The sequence below is a fragment of the Pyxicephalus adspersus genome, chromosome 2 (genome assembly GCF_032062135.1).
Source record: "Pyxicephalus adspersus chromosome 2, UCB_Pads_2.0, whole genome shotgun sequence".
NCBI lineage: Eukaryota > Metazoa > Chordata > Amphibia > Anura > Pyxicephalidae > Pyxicephalus > Pyxicephalus adspersus.
Genome location: NC_092859.1, coordinates 113,818,834 through 113,840,710, shown reverse-complemented (window position 1 = coordinate 113,840,710; position 21,877 = coordinate 113,818,834). Strand labels below are relative to the sequence as shown.

At 39.1% G+C, this 21,877-nt stretch overlaps 1 protein-coding gene across 15 annotated transcripts; it reads right to left on the bottom strand.

The window, feature by feature from the left end:
* Positions 1–1,456: 1,456 nt before the first annotated feature.
* On the bottom strand, positions 1,457–16,054 carry LOC140324231 (transmembrane protein 53-like). 15 transcript variants are annotated; one of them, XM_072401928.1, is made up of 6 exons: positions 15,952–16,000; positions 14,196–14,294; positions 12,224–12,378; positions 11,575–11,725; positions 4,949–5,483; positions 1,457–3,886 (listed from the first exon to the last, which is right to left on the bottom strand). In XM_072401928.1, exons 3-6 carry the CDS (start codon positions 12,229–12,231, stop codon positions 3,522–3,524), a joined length of 1,059 nt encoding a protein of 352 aa, XP_072258029.1. In that variant the 5' UTR covers positions 12,232–12,378; positions 14,196–14,294; positions 15,952–16,000; the 3' UTR covers positions 1,457–3,521. The 15 variants fall into 15 exon arrangements, with proteins under 15 accessions (XP_072258029.1, XP_072258032.1, XP_072258044.1 ...); XM_072401931.1 differs by lacking the exon at positions 14,196–14,294 and having other exon boundaries at positions 15,952–16,054; XM_072401943.1 differs by lacking the exon at positions 11,575–11,725 and having other exon boundaries at positions 15,952–15,991.
* Between the last annotated feature and the right edge of the window lie 5,823 nt (positions 16,055–21,877).

Here is a 21,877-nt window from a genome sequence, read left to right as displayed (position 1 = left end):
CACCCAGTCCCCCTTAGGATCATTCAGATGTTCATGACGGGCCTGTACATGTGCTGTCTTGAGCAGGGGGACCTTGCGGGCTCTGCAACATTATATGCCTTCACGGCGCAGTGTGTTACCAATTGTTTTCCTGGTGTTTATGATCCCAGCAGCGGCGCAGTGTGTTACCAATTGTTTTCCTAGTGTTTATGATCCCAGCTGCCATGAGATTATTGACAAGTTCCCCCCCTGTAGTTCTGGGCTGCTTCGTCACCATTCTCATGATCATTCCAACTCCACGAGGGGAGATTTTGCATGAAGCCCCAGACCGAGGGAGATTGACAGTTATTTTGTGTTTCTTTCATTTGCGACTTATCACGCCAACTGTTGTCACCTTCTCACCAAGCTGCTTGGCAATAGTCTGGTAGCCCAGTCCAGCCTTGTGTAGGCCTATAATCTTGTCCCTGATCTTCTTAGACAGCTCTTTGGTCTTGGCCAGGGTTGGCCTTTTGTGGTCAGGTGTCTTATACAGGTACTGTAACAAACTTGGATTAGGAGCACTCCCTTACAGAGGGTGCTCCTAACCTCAGGTCGTTACCTGCATACAGTGAAGACACCAGGGAGCCTGAAATCTTCCTGGTTGATAGGGGATCAAATACTTATTTTGCTCATTACAATGCACATCAAACTCTGACTTTTGAGCACTGGGTTTTTGAGGGTTCTTTTGTTGTAATTCTGTCTCCCACAGCTACAATAAACCTACCACTACAATTATAGACTGGTCATTACTTTTTACATTTACATGAATGTTTATAGTTTAATAGAGGTAGGTAGCTCAAGAGTGAAATACTATTACAGATTATACACACCTTTCCTCCAGCTTCCTTGGTACACAGGGTTATATTATCCTCCTTACAAACAGATCCCAGGTAATGGTGAGTACTCATTAGGAAACTGCAGAACAGTGCTTAGGTCATCTTCTTAGCAAGGTATGTAGTACTGGTATTCTCCAGGTCTTGCTGGAAAGGAGAATGATGTAATCCTTTTCATTCAAGCCATGGGGTAAATGTAAGTGTACTGTAATAGTATTACCCTCCAGTAGGCTTTATTCATATACACTTTTTCATTTTTCCTCAATTACAGAAGAATACACTTTGATCTGCCAAAAATGTATTCAGTCCTTTAAATTCCTTTATGGGCTGACATTTGGTAATAGAACTAGGAGCGCTCTTTGTGACAACACACAAATTGTGCAGCGTAGGAGAGCTCTGAATTTTTAAAAAGATCAATAGGTTTACATTGTAATTATTATTAAGAAGTAAATTAGAGAAGTTAATTGTTAGGGTTTACATGCACTGTAAATCACCAACCTGAAATTCATATGCAGGCAAGGCAGATTATCCAGCAGTCCAGATCGTTTGCTTGGCAAAAAAACATTTACTTTAAGTAAAATGTAATGATGAAGTGGACACAAACAAACATATAAAAGATATGGTTTTATTTATTTAAAAGCTCCAGTTTATATTTGTACATATTATATAAAATATATATATTTGTGTCACAGACTTGTGTGGATTTATTGATCCACCAGTAGTAAATATGGACGCCTTGGGGGCAAAGTCCTAGCAGCATCAGGCCTTCATCAAGAACTCCTTCAGAGGCATTGGTTTTAATTATAGCATCGGTTCTTCCCTTCCACCAAAACAGTGTAAGGAAGATGAAAGAAGAAATCCATCTCCAATATATGTAGTCTATAAAAATATAGACCTTACAGAAGGATAATCACAATCTAAACATCTAACATTTTAAACTACTTGTAGTACACCTTGGTGAGGCCCTATCTACAATTTTCTATTGGCCCTAGGTGATTCAAGAGGCACACATACAGTATGTTCCCAGCAACATATTTGGGGAAAAAAAATGGGGTGGCTCATGATCAGAGTTAGCACAGAAGTTACTAAGTCTACAGGCAGATCACTTATAGAAAATAGGGACTGAGTTTTGGTGAGGGACTATCTAAATCCTTTTTGGTCAGTCAGCAGGGAACTGAGTTAATCTGGCTATAATATCTTGCTGTACTATACTGTAGTCTCAGGCAACATATACATTCAAACACACCTGGCAGAACTAGGTATGGCCTGAATGAGGATTCTTTTAACATAGGGTTTCATAGATTTGAGAAACAGGCTAAAACCTTTAGAAGATACTTAGTAAACAGTCCCAAAATTGTTCAGGGAATGTGAGCCAGGACCACTTGTTATAGCAGGACTGAATTAGAGAGTGACACCTACTGTATATTGTGGTAAGTCATAGGGTATGAGATAAAAGCCTGGCAACAGGTATTCAGAAGCATGGATTGACTAAGGAGAACCTGTATGATTATTAATATATTATATTAGGGGAAGGGTTACCAAACATTGAAACTGAAGTTGTGAGATCAATATGTTGTGTTGAATCCTGGCAGTAGATAAGTCCCTAGTATTTCAGTGTATTCAGCTGTAAAACCTTTAAGAAACGTTAAGAACTCCCATTACAACAACTGAAATCATGAGCAACAGCAACTCAGACAGCCAAGCAGAAGGTTGTAATCAGACAAAGGGAGCTGCACACCAAGAAACATTGTAGGTAATATCTTTACTTTAACTAATACTTTTCACTCCCACCAGGGAATATTTGAGGGAGTCATGTTCCCTGTTTTACAAATAGAGATATCAATGTTATATATGCTAATGAAGGATTGCACAAAACATACAGGAAAACAAGTGCTGACTCCAGGAAGTGTAATCAAGAGGTATAAGTTACAAATAAAAGGTGTAATTTATATAGCAATATATTTATAATAAACCTATAAGATAAATGATTCCTAAAACTTTAAAGATATTGGGCCTGATTACTTGTTATACTATTACAGCACTTCTTTTGCTTCAAAATTTAAAAATCAGCCCAGCTAATATCATTATTTGCACTTTTAATAGTGTGTGCATATCATTCATAAAAATTTATTAGGCGGGTAGACACTTTTGTTTAGGTGAACCTGATTTCAGAAGTGTCCAAGCTAACAGTAGTTGGACGTTAGTTAGTTCTAGATGTCTTTGAACCAATACCTTTGCAATAAGTCCTTTTAATGGAGACTAAACCTTGCTTTTTCTCCATCTTTAAACCATAGTTGTCATTCAAACTCAACAATGCCAGCATCTTAGTTGACAGTAGAGGAATTTCATAGCTGAAAGATCATCATGACATCACACGACATTTGGTTGGGATAACTCCTAAGTTAAAGTAGGAGAAAAGCCCTTTATAATATGACCTGTTTAAAATCCAAGCAGCCTCTTTACATTTGCAATCCGGCACTGCTGTTACCTTAGACACTTTACATCCAGGCTGGTTCACTATTGCCAAAAGAGAAACTGTCTCTTAATTTAAGTTACTAATGAAAAATTGATGGATATTTGAGTACCCACACACTGCAATATTTTCACAAAATTAGATCATTCTCCCCTACAACATTACCTTTTAAAATATAATAACAGTAAAAAGGGAAGTTACAGTTTGCTTCTAGGCACATTGTTAAGTAGACCACTAATAAATATGTTCAGTGTGTCTGTATACTCTTCAGTGTATTTCTTTAAATGTCCCGCATGTATTGAATTTTCCCATTTCTTTCCCTGCACTTTAATTCCTTGCTTCCCCCAGGACTGCAGAAGCTCTTCTACCTTTACATAATCACTCAATGGGTCATTTAAACAGTAGAAGAAGAGAGATGGGCAAGGGATAGGTTTGTCCCAGAAGGCTTGAATCCCCCTCTCATAATAGTCTGTTGTTTGAGCTTTCATAAGTGAAAAGTATAAAAGTGTTCCTCGTACCACAAGAGCCTCTAACAAAGGAGAGCTGACCATACGCGCCACACCTGGAAACAAGCAAAAGAATACTTATGTTTTCTTTGAGAAAAGTTTAAATAAGTTAGTGATCATCAAGGTATAAAATCTAAACATCATGTGAAAGTGCAAAGTTAACAAAAAGTATCACATCCTGTCTGTATATCAGCTTCATACATTTCTCAATTTTCCCTCAAAACATAAACATAGATGGGACTCTGGCTTGGATGACTACATTTACACTTTCATAAACCAATGATTTCACTCTTTATAAAGTAGCCTTTTTCAACCTTTTTACTATGGGGGATCTCCTATATTTACTATATCCACAGCTTACAGTATATTATTGTTGAGGTCAGATGGGGGAATGCCCCTTACATTGCTGGCCAGTGGGAGGAATGTCACCCCCTACAGATAGCCAAAATGCTCATTGCTCAAGGAACCCCTAGCAACCTCTGGAGGAACCCCAGTTGGCAAACACTAATATAGAATATGTTGTAGTCCTCTCTATTTTTACATAAAATACATGTAACAGATAATTCTTGTAAAAAAACATGAACCCCAACTAGGGAGACCTTTTATGTTTTCTTTATAGACACCTCAAACTAGTGAGATATGGGGAACTCATTAACCAAAAAATGAACAGACGTAGTAGAAACATTTGTAACATTCCAAATATTCTTGTAGCACAAAGGATGAAAGTTGGGGTCTCAATTTTCTCACTCAGTTGGAGACAAAATAACTGAAATAAACAAATATATCTCCTCTAAAAAGATTACTCTTCAAAGGTGCAGATTTACTTTGATTTGTTCTCACTGGTGGATGTGATGAAAGGTTTTCCTGATTCAGGTATTTCCTTATATTATATTGCCTGAATCTATTCGTTACTAATAAAACTTGTCAAACAAAGACAATTTATGTCCACTAATGCAATACCTAACCCTAACCGGGTACGCTGGTAACTTGAACATAGTAGCTGAAGTACATTACTGTTACATACACAAGACAAGGTTATAAATTCTTAATTTGAGGTAATATTTTTTTGTTGTAATAAATGTTTTAGGACTGCACAACACAACAAAGATGTAAATTACCTGCTGCCATCCTTTCCATGCTTCCCACCACAAGACTGTCAAACACTTGGCCATGAATTCTTTCCAGCATTTCTCGTTGTTGCTTGGATGAACGCACCAACATTTGTGCAAATAGGTACCCTCCAATTGACATGGCATGAATAAAAAGTCTGCGAGAATTAAGCTCTTTTTCTCCCATCAAAAGCTCCAACAATTGTCCTGCATGTTCCAGTCCTGTCTTAGGCCAAAGGAAATGTACCAGGGAACTCTCTGCCACTAGCACATCAAACCCCAGCTGGAAGTAGAGCTCGAGATACTTTTCATGAGATCTTGCAGTTGATCCCAACCATGGAAGAAACAGTAAAAGTGGACGAGGAGATTGGCTGTTTTCTGGGGCAGAAGGATTTGTGTGCAAAGCAAATAAATTAGAATATTTTTTTACACTAGACTGTTGCAATGAAGCATTTGCAGCTTGTCCTTTTGGTATAGTTGCAGAAGCTGGGGCCATAGCAAGGTCAAATGGCTGCAAACCTGCTTGGTACTGGAGGTGACGACTCTGTAGGAGCAAAATATAAGATAAGCTACATATACAGAAACAAGAACTCATGGCTAGTGATAGTTACTAACATTTTACTGGATTTGTTCTGCAATGTTAAAAATGTTTGCTATTCATCCAAGTAGCTTTCTTACAGAGAAACTACTTGGATGAGTAGCTAAACATGTGAAAAAAGTATTACTTGTGACTTCTACTAGCTATACCATGACCCGGACTAAAGCTTCACAGATGTAATAATTCAAATATTTACATCAGTTACAGCACAAGGATAACCAAATGAGATCTACTAATTTTGGAAAGGCACAAGTTGTGCATTAGCAAAAAACATTTCCATCAGTACTGGCATCAGTCAGGACTAAATCAGTAACATACCTGTTCTGGAAAATGGACATGGACATGATATGGAGGGTCAGCATGACAACCAAAATATTGGATTGTTCAGAAGGAAATACACACACACATATATATATGTATGTATGTATGTATTAGATGTTTGATTTTACATGCTTAAAATGTACAATTCAAGTGTAGATATTTACAGTGAGTATGTGAGCCCTGAACGTTTAGCTAAGTAGTGCTCTTCTTTCTGTGCTAATATTGTATATACTGGCTATGCACATTTCTGTTAAAGGCCTTCCAAAATCCACTTTACTACTCCTTTGGTTCCACCCAGCATCTATATAAAAATCAGGACTGACAGTGTACCCATATTGCAGGTAGACTGATGAGAATGATGTAGTTGTAGGAATGTGCAAACATATCAGGAGGTGCTGTCACTGAACTTTGACTGTCCAACAAACAGGAAGAGGGCACAAAAACTTGTCACCATTATTGCCTAAGATCACATCAATCATTTTTAAAGTACGGTAACTATCAGCCTTTTTCGATATGAATGGTGCAGTGTGTATAATGGCCCTGATTTATTAAAGCAAAAGATTTTTTCATCAGGGAAGCCGAGTGATCCAGCAAACCCGGAATGGATCTGATCCAGGATTCAAAACATTTGCTAGCAAATGACTTTGAAGAAATCCATTCCGGATTTGCTGGATCACACAGCATCACTGATGAAAGTGTATCCTTTCCAGCCTTTGGGAGGTTTAATAAATACAGGCCCTGTGCTGTACATAGAATGTTTTAGGTTACCTTTATTGTTATTAAGTTGATATATAAATGCTTATACGTTTCCATTCAAATGTTTAGGTTAGACAGGAGTGAGGTTTGACAGTTAGTTAGACATTGTACATGTTGTTAGTTCACTGGTTGTTCAATGACTGATCGAAGGATTACGGAAGTCTCACCCTACATGCTTGTTCCTAGATAATAACTCACTAATTATAGAATAACTACAGGCAAATTTTTTAATAGGCTTTGAGTGGTTTAGTTAAATCCCACCAGAATATAAAATTAAGGGAGATCTTCCGATGGCAATAATTGTTTCTGTAGAAACTACCAAGACTGGATTTCCTGCATATTAGAAAATATCCCCTTACACCTATTAAGCAGTAAGGCACGGTTCACACTTGTGGTGAGTTTACTGCTTCCTCACACCAGGAACCGCTGCCTTTTGGGTAGCATCTTCCTGCAGCATCCCCATAGGGAATATATAGGGGGCTACTAGAAGCGCTCACTGCTGCCATCTTCAAGTGTGCAGCTGGTGGGACTTTGAGTGCTAATATATTTCCCAGACTTCTGAAAGCTAGGGTGGATGGAACATTTTTTGCATAGCTAAACAAGCACATGGTATAAGTAACTCTTGAAAACTTTGTGTAAGAGGTTTCTTAGGTACATGTGATGATCAGCAAGATGATCAGTTCTAGAACACCACATCTGCTAAGGATGCCAAGGCATACAGGAGTAAATAAATATTGCTTGATAAATGTGGCACCTTTTCATATTTCTCAAACACAAATTTCCAGTTATGCTGCTGACATATGATCTGCATACAAATATTATCAGCTCTTATATTATATAATTATTATGGCAAGAATGATACTAATACACATAAAGATACTGTCTAAACCAGGGTTCCTCCAGAGCTTGCTAGGGGTTCCTTGAGCAATGAGCATTTTCTGCCTCTTGGGTCAGTTTAGGTGACAACCCAAATGATCTTTTTGGCTATCTGTTAAGGTGACATTCTTCCCACTTACTACCACACTAATATACTGTGAGCTGTCCATAAAAGTTAAGACTAGAGGTTCTCAAAGACATGAAAGCTTTTTTAAAGGTTCCCCCATGAAAAGAAGTTAGGAATGGTTGTACTAAATAACCATCTAGCAGTTATGCTGTGGCCCCAAAATATAGAAAAATCTGCAGATATTTGTACATTGGAAAATATCCAAAACATTTTGATTTGTAGATGAACTATAAAATCTTTACAAATGACATATGAAGTGTTCTCTTTTTTGTACTAGTCACAAAGAAAGCTTAGCACTCCATTAGTTCAGTCTCTTCTACATTACCTTACCTGTTCTATATCAGTTGATGACATTAAATGATTTTCTTATGAAATGAGAACGCCTGCCGAATATGAAGAACAAGAGCTCACATTGTTCCAGCTGCCTCTTGATGCTCACATGCTGATCACACGAAAATCCATTGCCACCCATTTCTCCTCCCTTGTTTCATGGGAAAGTCATAAACACGTTCTATCTGCTGTCAGTACAAAAGTCAGAAAGATCTGAAATCAACTGAACTGTCCTGTAATGACTAGTTAAGGAAAAGATCAGATTCTGCCATTTTCCTACTCATTATTCTGTATACAAAGGTCAGAATGCTGAAGTGCATATATCTTAAATTTTAAAATTGTATTACACAAACCTATCACAAGCTAAGCATAAGATGAAAAGTATATGGGCAGCAGATTAGTTTAGTGAAAGATAAATGTTGAATCAATCGGTAGAGCCAGACACAGCTGAAAGTATATGCAAACATCAAGGATGACTTTTACCCAATGAGGCTACTCAACATGCAAGACAACCAATGAGGAAGCAGGAGAAAAACGCCAAACAGAGAAAAGTTAAGATTTGCATATAACTTAAGCTGACAAAGACTTTTCAAGGAAGATAACCTCTGCCTAGCTTTTATCTGATCACCTACTTAAGATTGATATGCCCAGGCTTACTTTAAGGGTCCATCCGCACCTAGATGGTTTACTTTATTGCAATAAAGCAGAACTAAACCCCAGGTTACTTAGCTGTCCATGTTCCCTCACAGGACGCCATCATGTTTGTTTTTCTTCCTTCACTTCCTCTTTTCTCTCTTCAGCCAACTTTATTGGCTGGGCTGATATAACTCCCGTGCAAGCCAATGGAGTTCATTTATTTCCGGCACAAACAGAAGTAAGAAAAACAAGAGCAATCCGGCAGGTAGGAGAGATTACTGCAAAAGGAATATTGCCTGTCCCTTTCTGCAAAAAGTACCTGCCTGATCATGTAATCTCATTAATATTACATTTATTTCCATTTTAATGTACCTTGCATTAAAGCTAAACCCCAGCCTTACATTCACTATACACAACTGTACCATCTCCTCTCCTGTGTTACAATTGCTTGTTGCCTTACTACTCCAAGACTACCAGATTACTTGGAATTTAGTTCTTTCAATTACTGAGGCTCAGCATGACATGTAGACATAATGGGCCTAATTTACTAACACTCTCCAAGGCAGGAGATGTGATCCAGCAAACCTGGAACGGATTTCCTAAAAGTCATTTGTTAGCAAATGTTTTCAATCCTAGACCAGATCCATTCCAGGTTTCCTGGATTACCCAGATTCACTGATGAAAGTGTGTCCTCTCCAGCCTTGGAGAGCTTTAATAAATCAGGCCCAATTTCAATAGTCTGCATACAAAAAAAAACAGTCTCTCTCCTTGAGCCCCATTGTGGGACAGTTAGTCACATGCCTATGGACTTTTTAAAGTGCTGTGTTATATGTGCATGCTATATAATTACAAGGTGATCATGGTTATGTCAAGTTACTACAGATGTAAATGGGTCCTGTATTTTTTAACCTTTGGAGACATGATTTGAAGGGGAAAAGAGATAAAGTAAACCAAATGAAGTACACGGGGGCAAACACTTGCAGAGTCTGGGGTCACATGCAAAAGGTCGGTGCAAGCTGCATACAAACGATGGGTCAGGAACAGTAAATCACACCAGCAACAAATCAGCCTAGCTTAAAGCTTCAACAGGCAGGAGCTGGTCAGCCTCTAGAATCCCCTTCAGCTGTGCACAGTCTAAATGGATGCTGGGGATGCCATTAAATACATCAGGCTGCACGGCTAATAGGAAGCAGGGGCTGCTGATATTTCTCTATACTCTTTGATGCTGCAAGTGACATTGCTAGGCAAAATAGGCTGTGTGGGATACTGCAGTGGTGCAAAGCACGGAATTGCTGGCCCGATAAGTGTTTCCTAACAGTAACAATGTCCACACCAAGGCCATACACTGATACTAAAGCTGCATACACACCTGCAATTTTTCTCGTTGGAAAGGATCTTTCACGATCCTTTCGTGAAAAAAAAATCCCCTTTTGTACCCCAACCGGCGCACTGCCATCTTCGCCTCATCTTCCTACAGTACTCGACCCAGGCGCGAGATCGGGTAACGTAGGTTGGAAAAGAAATCTGCAAATTTTTCTCTACTCGCGAAAAGGTTCCTTCTGCGCAAGGCCGAGATGCTCGGGCATGCGCAGAAGAAACACTCAAAAGCAAACAAACAGAATTTTTTTACCTTACCCTTTTATGTAAAGTGAAATTTCTGAGTTTAGGTACACTTTACTTTCCATGTTTTTCCATGGATTATGTACAAATCACAAACATAGGTTGATTTTATTTTCCTAAGTCAATGTGTTGTGTCCTTGCCAAAAGTAACTCCAGCATTACCTAATCAGTGGATACCTGCCAGCTCCGTCACACCCTGCACTTGGATTTGGACAGGAACAGCAAGCGGTTGGCAGGGCACAGACAATACACGCTGCTGCCGCTACACCTTGCTGTGATGCCATTAATGCATTCTAACAAGAAAAGTAAACAATCACAGGGAAAATATAAATAAATAGAATACTCACCTTTCCCCTGGATTGCATGCTGCCAGCGTGAAGTCATCATTCTAATGCTAAAAATTCTGAATCCCTGTGTGTGCTTCAGCACAGTGCCGGAGAATCTTCCCAGCTAGATTTGGGGTGCTCGGCATTCGTCAGATCCTTCTAGTTGCCCTGGACTAGGCACTGCAGGCAGAATCCAGGTGAAAGGAACTAAATATAAAAAATGGCAACCAGGCAAAAAAAGAAATGTAAGCATGTAGGGTATTTATTGCAGAAAGGACAGGCAATGTCCCTCCTGCAATACAAAAACCTTACCTGCCCGATCACAAATTAAACTCACCTGCCTTCACTTTGTCGTGGGCAGTGCCATCTTCTTCCAGTCTCCTTCCAGGTGTTCAGGGACTGCAAACAGGCGGGTACATCACCTGTCCCTTCTGCAATAAATATCTTACATGCTCACTTTGTGTATCGATAGTTCCTCTTTAGGGTGATTTGTTATGTTTTCATACATGGCACCACCAAGAACTGACCCAGATGCCAGGGACAATGCAAGTCTTGCACACACCCCCATGGAAAACCATCAGGGGCCATCTGATGGGCAAAGAAAATCACGGAGGACCTGGAAGAGTTGGCGGTGAAGATGGCATCTTGCACACCGTGCCTACTATAAAAAGTGTGCCACCTCCTGAATATGGCAAAGCTCGCCCCACCACCAAGAAGACGGGCGATCCTGGCATGGGGATCACTATGAGACCGCTCTCTGGTCTGTACAGGATCCTCATCCCATCGCCAGGGATTAACATTCTGTACAGTCACCACCCATGGATGCCAGACATTGGTGGCAGGTACTCCATCATGAGTCCCTAACACCAGGGACCCCGATGAGACCTTCATATTGCAAAACTACTGAACTCTCAGTTACCCTAAGACAATACTATGAGATTGTCCTTCCTGTGCCATGGCAAGGTCTTTCATGGCAGTGCCCCCACAGTGACCTGCACACTGTGTAGAAATCAGTGATTGTCAGACGCTCCCTAGCAGCTCTTACCGTGCGGTAGTAGTAGGATGCTACCGTGCGGTAAATACCACGGAGTGCCGAACAGCTAAACCTCCACAGAGTCATCCCCATCCTTCGCCTCACAGTCAGTGGCAGGCACGCGGACCTTGAATAAGGGAGTGTCTGCAAATCACACACTGCGCTGTAAAAGAAGAAGCCGATTCTAGGTCATTGTGACAACACACACTTAATATAATTGTATTCCTTTATATCAGCACGAATTACATGTGTCTGTACACCATGCAGTGCTGTAACAGGGATTGTGTAACCAGGTACAATAACCTATTATGTCACGCAATATCCGCCTCAGGTTCCTTCTAAGAATTGGAGAATATTGTCAGACGCTCCCTGGTGTATCCTGTCAGTACAGTATAGGGCTGAGGGAGGGGAGGGCTGCATTATGGTGGCCTTTACAGGACAAGGGGGAAACTATGCTTTTCACATATTACAGTGCACAGAATACTTCTAATGACAATGGTCCGCATATACAGGGTGTCCCAAAAGTCACTATACACTTTTAATGAATTGCTAAAAATTACACAAGAAAATGTATTCATATTTTTAGCATCAAAGGAGTCCTTGCAGTTTTACTTGCTAGGCTTGCCATCATGTTCAGACACCTTGAAGACTAGTTGTATACCTCCACATGAGCGCCTCCAAACTTCTTGCCAAGCGGAAATTGTGCAACGCTACTCCAATGTCAATTGACGAGCCATGGTTGGGATGATACGCTTACAAAAACTGCAAAGCCTAAGTTGTCATATACTGATGGCCTTAAGTCTCTCCGAATGATACCTGGAAGGAAATAGAAAAGGGAAGTGTGTATTGAGGGGCAACCAGGCCATTCCTTGAACAATTGCAGCAAGTTTTTAATTTGCGCCCAAATGAGCAATCCAGCCTGTCCCAAAACACTGCATAGGCATTCATGAGTATCATGTGTCACTGGCATTGCCTGCCATTATTCTGGTGTTCAGTGATGTACTCCATAGTGTACACAGCAAACACAAAAATACACTTTTACATGAAACTATTGCTATGTACTAAGCGACAACATAGATGAAAAGAAAGAGAAGGAGAGAAGAGGTTCCTAAACCTACCCACAACAGAAATTATCAATGCCAACCCTTGAAATAAATGTATGAAACACAAAGAGCAAGTAAACAGCAGGTTTGATACGGCATTAGGCAAATTGTAAATGATCATGGGCTGCAAGGCCATTCTTACGTTACGTTACAAAGGTAAAAACAAAAATAAATGTTTTCAAAGATTTGGGTCCTTTTATAGGACAGAATCACTTACCCAAATTAAATCTTGTTTCTTTTCTCTTAGTAACATGTAAGAGGGGGGTCATGCTCCCACATCAAACTGATATCATATCCAGGAAGAATAAACTTGAAGGAAGCTCCAATTCCCCAAAAACAGACTTTAAAAAAATATAAAAAAATAGATGTAGAGATGGAATCAGACAGACTCGAGCCCTAGGTAGGGTAGGAGCCTAAGTGTCCACCCCCAATATTCTTTCAGTTGTCATTAGGTTTGCAGTAGGCACAGATGAAGCCACCATATACATTGCATTGTCTATAAAGGCGTTGATCCTCCTCATCAGAAACCAACTGCCTCCACAAGATCTGATCTTTAGAAGTGATGGGGGATACACAGGTCTAACCAACTGAGCTAATTCAGCAGGGTTGCAGCTGAACCCCCTGGACATCCAACAGGCCCTTGGTTTAAAAAGAACAGGCTTGATAAAAAATTAAACAGGATCACTATAGAGCAGTATTTCTCAGCAAAGGTTCAATGGAAGTTTAGAGATCCTCCTGAGGTTCCTTGTCCAGTATGAAATTGTGAACTGATCCACCTATAGCAACCAGCTGTGCCACCAGGCAATATTCCAATAATTTACCATGTACACCTCTACACTGACCACTGTAATGTAAAAGGTCACCACACCGCCTGCCTTTCCTTGCTGTAGTTATTAATCATTTCATTATAACAATATTGATTGCACTGGGTGTCAAATACTCTATACCAGATTACCTATTAAAAATGTTCTTTGCGTTATTTAACATATTGTACCATGGACTGTAGGTAAAATCCCTGATAAAGGGAGTCTCACATGCCCACGTTCACCCAATACTAACCAGTTTAAGACCTTAACCATAGTCAAAGGGTTAAACCATGGTAATATAATGTAATCATTGTAAGCACTTTGGTAATATCACAGTTTTTATAAAGCCATGTCTATAAATGGGGTAAAATGTTACCTATCTTATAACCTTAGAACATGAATAAGAAGAAACCATGGATTATTATTTGAGAACATGGCATCAGTAAGTAATTTAAAGGCATGTGGTAAAATGATTTTTTGACATTATTAAAAATACTACATGTGTTATGAGCATAAATTAAGTATTGCCAAGCCCTGAATGCTGAAATAAGTGGGAGGTTTGCTGTATTTATAAATACAATATTGTAAGTTCTGTGTTACAAAACCACTTCCCATAGCACAAACAACTGAAGTAAAAAACAGGAAGCTAAAAGATTTAACTGCTAAGACTGCAAATAAAAAAAAAACAATTTTGTTATCCTTACACCAGTCCTCTGGAACTCACAGCCTTTGAAGGGATATGCAGCAAAGACCCCTACTCTAAAGGCCTTATTTCTTTTCTTTATAAGCTTCTCCATAGTCCATCATCCACTGCTAAATTTTCCTAAAAGTTAACATGGGAGAGAATATTAGAACATGAATTGGCACCTGGAAATGTGGTCTGCTGTTTGGCAATAAGCTTCATTTTCTCCACTGACAAGGGGTATGACACTCTGGAGGTATTTCACCAAATCTTTGCCATTTGTAGTTGAACCTTTGCACACTTGAACACATATTTTGGAGTTGTCCTCTTCTACAGTGTTATTGGTCACAATTCAACCAATTTCTTAGAGATATCATACACAACATTTCCGTAGATCCGTAAAGCAATTTGATGGACCCACTGATATCTCATCCACCTCCAAAAACAGGCAAGCTATCCTTGGGATATTTGCATAATGTAGTATGTTATGGACATTCTTCAAGACTATAAACTATATTCTAATTAAACGGTCGTTATTAAACACCAACATATTGCACAGTGCTGCATATTAAATAGGGGTTGTAAATGACACAGACACTTGATACAAACAATGGCAAAGGAGGAGGTGAGGACCCTACCCAAAAGAGTTTACAATTTAAGGAGATTGTAATCTTAGGCATCTGGGATTTACCCTCTGGTCCTTTTTCTTATCTCTCCACTCTCTTTCTCTTGTTTACCCTTCCTGATTTGATCTCATTGGTGTAATGCCCTTCCAGGAGACACTACATGGTCTTCCAGGAGACAATACATACACCACTATCATGGTTTATGAGATGGTTTGGAGTAATGTTTTCAGAAAGCATATTAACAAAAAAAGAGAGAAAGAAAAAAGACCTGAGCACTTATGGAGTACTTGACACTGCCAGACTAGGGTGTTGTGGGTACCACCGCCAATTCAATGTCTCTTTAGTGCTAAAGTGCACAGTATGTGAGGTTTTAAGCAAACCAGTAATTAATTTTTCAAATAAAATTTTAATTAAATGGTAAAAAAAGTTTTAATAAAAAAGGGGGTAAGGTAACTAATGGAAACAATTGGGCATATTGGGGGTTACACTTTTTTAAATCTTTTTAAAGTTTGTTTTGCAAATCAAAGTTTAACTTTGATTACCCCAGTTAATGATTTGTAGTGATCCTGGTGGTAACATGACCGGAGATTACAAAAGTTAGTCTCCAATTTCTACCTGGGTGCCGGGCCAGTGAGCTTTAGGCTGCATACACATGTGCAATTATTGTCATTGGAAAGGATCTTTCACAGTCCTTTCTAACGACAAAGGACTGCACGATGCATGAACAAGTGTTGTACATACAGCACTGTTCTGCTCTATGCAGAGGGGAGGGGGAGAGCAACGAAGTAGCACCCTGCTGCATGCTCTCCCCCTTCCCTTGCATTAGGATCGTTCGTCATCCATGGATACGCCAGGACAGTCGTTCAGATGATGGGCGCTGTACACACACCAGATTCTCATCCGATATCGGCCCTGATCCTTGGGCTTATTTATACAGGATTTGAGATCTCCGTACCAAGTGGAGGGGGCATGGCCAGCAGGTTATCAGTGTATCAAGGGTTATATTCACTAATACTATTTGCAAAAAAAACAGGCAAAATAAACAAAAAGCAAAATAAAGCCTAACTAATTGTTAGATCCCTTTACTAACAATCCAGCCCAATCTAGTGCTGCAAAGGACTCTAAGGCCCTAACTATACAGCTTTTCCAAAACCATCTGTGTCTTTACTCACCATTCACCTTGTACCTCCTCCCAGCTCAACAGCCAAAAACAGAGACACAGGAAAGAGCAGGCTGGGAGTTTATATCCACAGCCTAATTTCCAGGATGGGTTTCAGCTGAGACAATTACACTTGATCATCCCCATGCCTCTTTAGCTCCCCCATCTGGCCAAGAAGCTAGTTGTCCTTCAGCCTGGTACTTCAGCACCCCCTTCAGGTGAAAAGGAAAACTGTTTGAGTACACAGAAAAATACTCTGCATATAACCTGTATCTGGGGCAAATGTACCTATCATCCTGGATGAAACCCTGGGTCGTCGTTGGCCAGCAGTTACAAGGAGTACTGTTTGCATTCCTACAACAGACCAGTCCATTAATTTATTCACCCTGTGTAAGGTAGTACCTATAGGCATTTGCCTATTGTTCCTTTTCCTAAATCTTGTTTTATTGTTAGGGTAGCTTTCCTAGCTGTTCATAGAAGAACAACACAAGATGGAGAAAGTACATTAAAAATACTTCTTTAAATTCTCTTCATGTCTTTTATACATTCCCCATGTAGCCAAAATGATTTGCTTTAATTTAACAATATGATTTACTTTTATCCACAGCTCAGGTATATCATGGTCAATGATCATATACACTGATCAGCCAAAACAATAAAACCCCCTGCCTAATATTGTGTAGGTCCTCTTGAGCTGCCAAAACATCTCTGACCTTTTGAGGGATGACCAAAGGGAGACCTTCTGAGGTGTCCTGTGGTATATGGCACCAAGATGTTTATACCACATCCTGATCCTAGGCCCACTGCTTCTGCTGCCCTTTTTTCCAGTGTGCATTGATCATTCTACATCAGAGGAGGGCTGGGCTAGGGGGCAGGAGGTCATATTGCCTCTTATACACAGGCAATTTTGCCTATCTTTGTAAGTAAAATTTGCTTATTTTTCTCATATTGTGACTATTAACCAAGTGAAATCACAACAAGATTTTCCCTAGTTTCACAACGGGAATATTTTTCTATTTTTGTGTAAAAAATTGCCTGTAACTTTATAAATTGTGCCCCTTAATGATTGTAGAGTACATCCTGTTGCATCAGTCCATCTAATGTAGATCCAGGCATCTGTAAATGTGTTACTAGAATTTTCTTAATGTTTGTTCCTCAATGTAATTATCCTATTTATACTGTATGACAAGATCTACCACTTTTAGTAAGGAGTTTTGACTAATCATGTACAGGTTGACAATCGAAAATCCGGTCATCGATAATTCGGGTCCTTCAGTTTCCTGGCATGAATTTTGGATCGCATTTACAAAACAGGGACTGCAGTACACTGTTTGTTTGAGAATTTTTTATCCCAGCGGACAACTCCCGCACCACAAAATTCATAATTTTAAATCCCTTGGACCATTATTATGAATTTTTTTAAAATGAGAAATACAATTGTAAAATAATGATCTTCCTAATGCTGCCTGACAAGGACTGTGGAGGCCAGGATTCATTGATTAGCTCACAGTTAAGTGAAGTATTACAATTGATACTAATGTCATTAGTTGTATTATCTTTGGTATTACTAAAGAAATGCAAAATATTTGGTGGCTTTTTCTCACTCATTATGGGTTTATTTCATTCGAAACTAAGACCAAACAAGAAATGATAGTTATCAAAGTCAAGGAATTTGATGCCATTAAATACGACAGTTAAAGAAAATACACAGTTAAGGTCATTCTTACCTAAAAGAGGATCTGGAGAATAATCAAATAAAATAAAACAATTGGATGAAAATCAGTATTCGCGGACCGGGGTGACTGTTGTAATGGTCAAACAATACTGGAACATACGGCTCGGCAACGGTTGCTTCATCCAACTTAAGAACACAAGTTTTTCCGTCTCTAGTACAGTTTGTGAATTTAGTGCAATATAAAGGCAAAAATTGTCATTCAGAACATAAGAATTTATTAGAATATTATTTTTGTTTTATCATTATTAAAACATAACAATTGCAAATAATGTCTACATTTTTCTGTGGACCACCAAAATGTTCTCGTGGACCATGGGTTGGCGACCACTGTTCTATCTATTTGTTTTAAATTAACAAACAGGTAGATTTACCAACTATTACTTACAGTAAGTTTAGTACAATTATTTCCAGTTATACACAGGCAACAATAAGAATGTGTAAATTGTCATCTTACTATACTGCAGTCATACAAAACAAATATAAAATAAAACTTTGTGCTGGACTTGGAACGTGTAGCCTGAGCTGCCACGATTTCATCAGACCCAATAGCCCTGCCATGCCCCCATCCACCATTACTAGGGGCTCAGTTTTTAGCAGAAAACCAGCACAGAAGAGAAAATTCCAAATGTTCATACTGTAAAAAGATACAGTATATAATACCTCCAACTGCTGCCCATGTGCTTAGTATTTTAAACACCTGTTTGAACACATTGACAGCAGGTGGGATGGCATCAGAGCAAATCATGAGCAGCAATACAGCATTGAGGTAGAATGAAAATCTGTTCCTCCTATAAACTTCTGTATCCCAGGGGAGAGCTAAAAAGCCTAAAACACACAAGTACATAAAACCTTGTATTTACATGATGAAGTTGGAAAAGTTGTCATGCTTGGTTTCAATGAAGAAGCTCCAAGGCTCTGCAGGACATGTGAGTCTTGACAATTCTTCTAAAGACATCTGCATATTTACAGTATTGTTTGATTAGATCAGTTAAGCAGACACTCAAAATTGTTCAAATATACGGTAATTATCCACTGTTCTGGCATGTATAAAAGCCATATCACATAAACAACTTGAAACACTCACTGCAACCCCCATTCTTCATTTACTTGTATAGTGGTTGTACTTCTTCAGTTTTTTATAGATTCATCAGGACAGATCCATGAACAGGGTGATCACTGTACACATGTCAGATTCTCTTCTGAAACAAGCACGACCGTAGACTCATCACAGCACACCATTTGATTAGCAGCTGCTACAAATATCTAATTAAATAATCTAAATTTAATATTCTGAAATTGCTAGATATCTCTGATACAGTTACTGGTGTGACATGGCCCAAAATTGTATCCCTGTTTTTTTCCATTTCATAATGACAAATGTGTAGAAAATACCAATCGATTGTGTGTCTAATAAGGCCATTTGTGTGAGACCAATGGTGAGATCTTTAAACTATCAAGCAACTATGCTGAGATTGTACAACTAGCTGTGTTCGTGCAGCTCAATGCACATTACAGGAAAGATTGTGAACAGGCAGGAAAGTTTTTTTATTGCAGTAGATGGAAAGGATCACTGATATCAGGCAGGTAATTATTGTATTAAGTCAGGTGATGTCCCTTCTGCAATAAAACATACTTACCTGCTTCATCGCTATCTTGCTTTAAAAATCCTATTATACCAGGAATGTGCCCAGTATCCTGGCATCCTCCGGGGTGGCCAGGACGAGCTCCGGCACGCATGCTGACTGCATGTTATATCATCTGGGCCAGGCCATTTAAGACATAATGTGCATACATGGACAATATAAAAAAATGTGCATACATGACTTTCTTTCCACTTTAATGGTTTCTTCACTGGAAGGCAGATCCTAGTCCTACTTTTCTGCTTGGTGCAGTTTCTATCTGTGCATATACAGCAAAACAACACTGGGTGGCAGCAGGTGCAAACCAGTAATAAACCATCTATTGGGAAACCATTGTACTGCACCATGAGCAGTATAAATAAAAATAGTACATCGAATTTAAAATATAAAAATAATACCTTTTCACAAACCTTAAACAGACCTAAACTCACTAAAGAAAAAGTCACCAGGAGGCAGAGTTTTTTTTGGCGAAAGATATGCAGTCTCTTTTGATATGCTTGAAAAAATTCATTCTTACAATCTAAATCAGCCTTTCTGGAACTTTTTAACATGGGTGAACCCTTGAAATATCTTTCAGGTCTTGGGGAACCTCTGTTTTAATTACTATATCCACAGCTCACAGGGCATTAGTTTGGTGGTCAGTGGGAAGTATGCCTCTTGAATTGCTGGCCAGTGGAAAGAATTCCACTCTTACAGAAATAACTGACCTGAGAGGTCCAAATTGCTTGGAGGAACCTTGGTTGAGAAATACAGATCTAAATGAATAAACATGTAGAACTTCCACATGGAAAAAAGTATGTAAAGCATTTCATATCAGTAAAATTAGAATCAGGAGTTCTAGATTAGCTGCCAATGATTAAAACTTCCTTAGGGAGTATGCAGGTGTGCTTACCGCGGTATTTTTTAATACTGAGATATCTGGAGTTTGGTATTCGCATTGCTATTGATCTGTGTTTTGTCATTATGACAAGAACAAGGGAGCTCTCCAAGTCCCTCAGAAAGAAAATTGTATATAGCAATGAGTACAAAATGGGTCAAACTTGCTAATTTTTTTGAACTTAATGAATTTATTGTAAAGAAAACAATTTAAAAGGGGATTTCAAACAACTGCTAAATTACCCAAAATTTGCCGGCCCAGAAAATTTAGTTTAGGAGCTGAACATATTATCCTAAAAGAAGTCTTTAGGAATAATGTTTCTTGAACTGGGTTTGGTTGAACATTCTGTTTTTGCCTAACCTGGTTTAAGCAAAACATGAACCAAGTATTTTATTCAATAAAATACAGCAGGGAGTATTTCTGGGGAATGTGTCCTGACCACCCCCAGCCAGTAGAAAACCTTTCCTGATGTGTACCTTAACAACTTCAACCTGTAAACATTGGGTCCATTGTTAAGGTGCACACCAAGTCACAATACCATTGGCTGATAGTCAGGGATGCATCAAATTAACTCCCATTGAAAAGTTGTGTTGGTAGGGAGTTGGAATGGTTAGTTAATGCAAGGAAGACCTCAATAATCTTGTAACTGAATAAATCATGCATGGAGGAGTGATCAAAAATGCCTTCAATAAGTAACTGTTTTTAGAGGAGGCAAGGTCAGTACCTTTTTGTTTCTATTTAGGTATATGAATTTTATCTATAGGTACTGCTTGAATAAAGATCTAATGTTAGCCTGTTCAAATGTGTTGAAAAAGTCATCAACTTCTATGGAGGTGTACCTACTTTTTCACATGACTACAAATCCATTTTGTGTGCACCTAATTTTATCACAAATCCAGGTATTACCTTGTAAATGTAGCAGTGCAGCATATACCCTGTGCAAAGAACTGACCTGGGTAAAGGACTCACTACAGGCCACCCGCAGAAAGCTACAGGAGGGGGTGGATACAAGACCAATCACCTGACACAAAGGGATAAAGCTGGGGTGACTGGTCTTGATTAAAGTAAAGCCCTTACAGAAAGGCAAAGTTTGGAACCAAGATTCATTTGGGAATATACATTCCTTTTCAGACAATATTTGTTTCTCTTGGAGTTCATCTTTAATAAATAAGACAATCTTTATGTGAAAAGATATCAGAGGTTAGCACTTTGGCCTTTGCAGCACTAAGACCCAGGTTCGAATCTCGGCCAGGACACTATCTGCATGGAGTTTGCATGTTCATATGTTTGTGTTGGTTTCCTCCAGGTACTCCAATTTTCTCCCTCGTTCCTAAAACATGCAGTTGGGTTAACTGGCTTCCCCCTAAAAATGGTAGGAACATTATATTGTGAGCTCCTTTGAGGGACAGATAATGACATGACTATAACAGCGATCGGACAAGATTATGCAAAATGTCTGCTCCACTCATCTCAGGGTACTGAAATTATTGATTTGTGCCATCCACGGTCACCTATGGACAGATTAACCCCCGGTCTGTTAAACATTAGATGTTGATGATGGTAAAGATCATTAATACATTTCTACACATTTATTGGTGAACATTCTGTGCTCCGTTTGACATCGTTTTCCCCTGGGATTTGGTATTGTCCTGCAGCTTTTCTAAATTGAAATAGCATTGCCACGGCA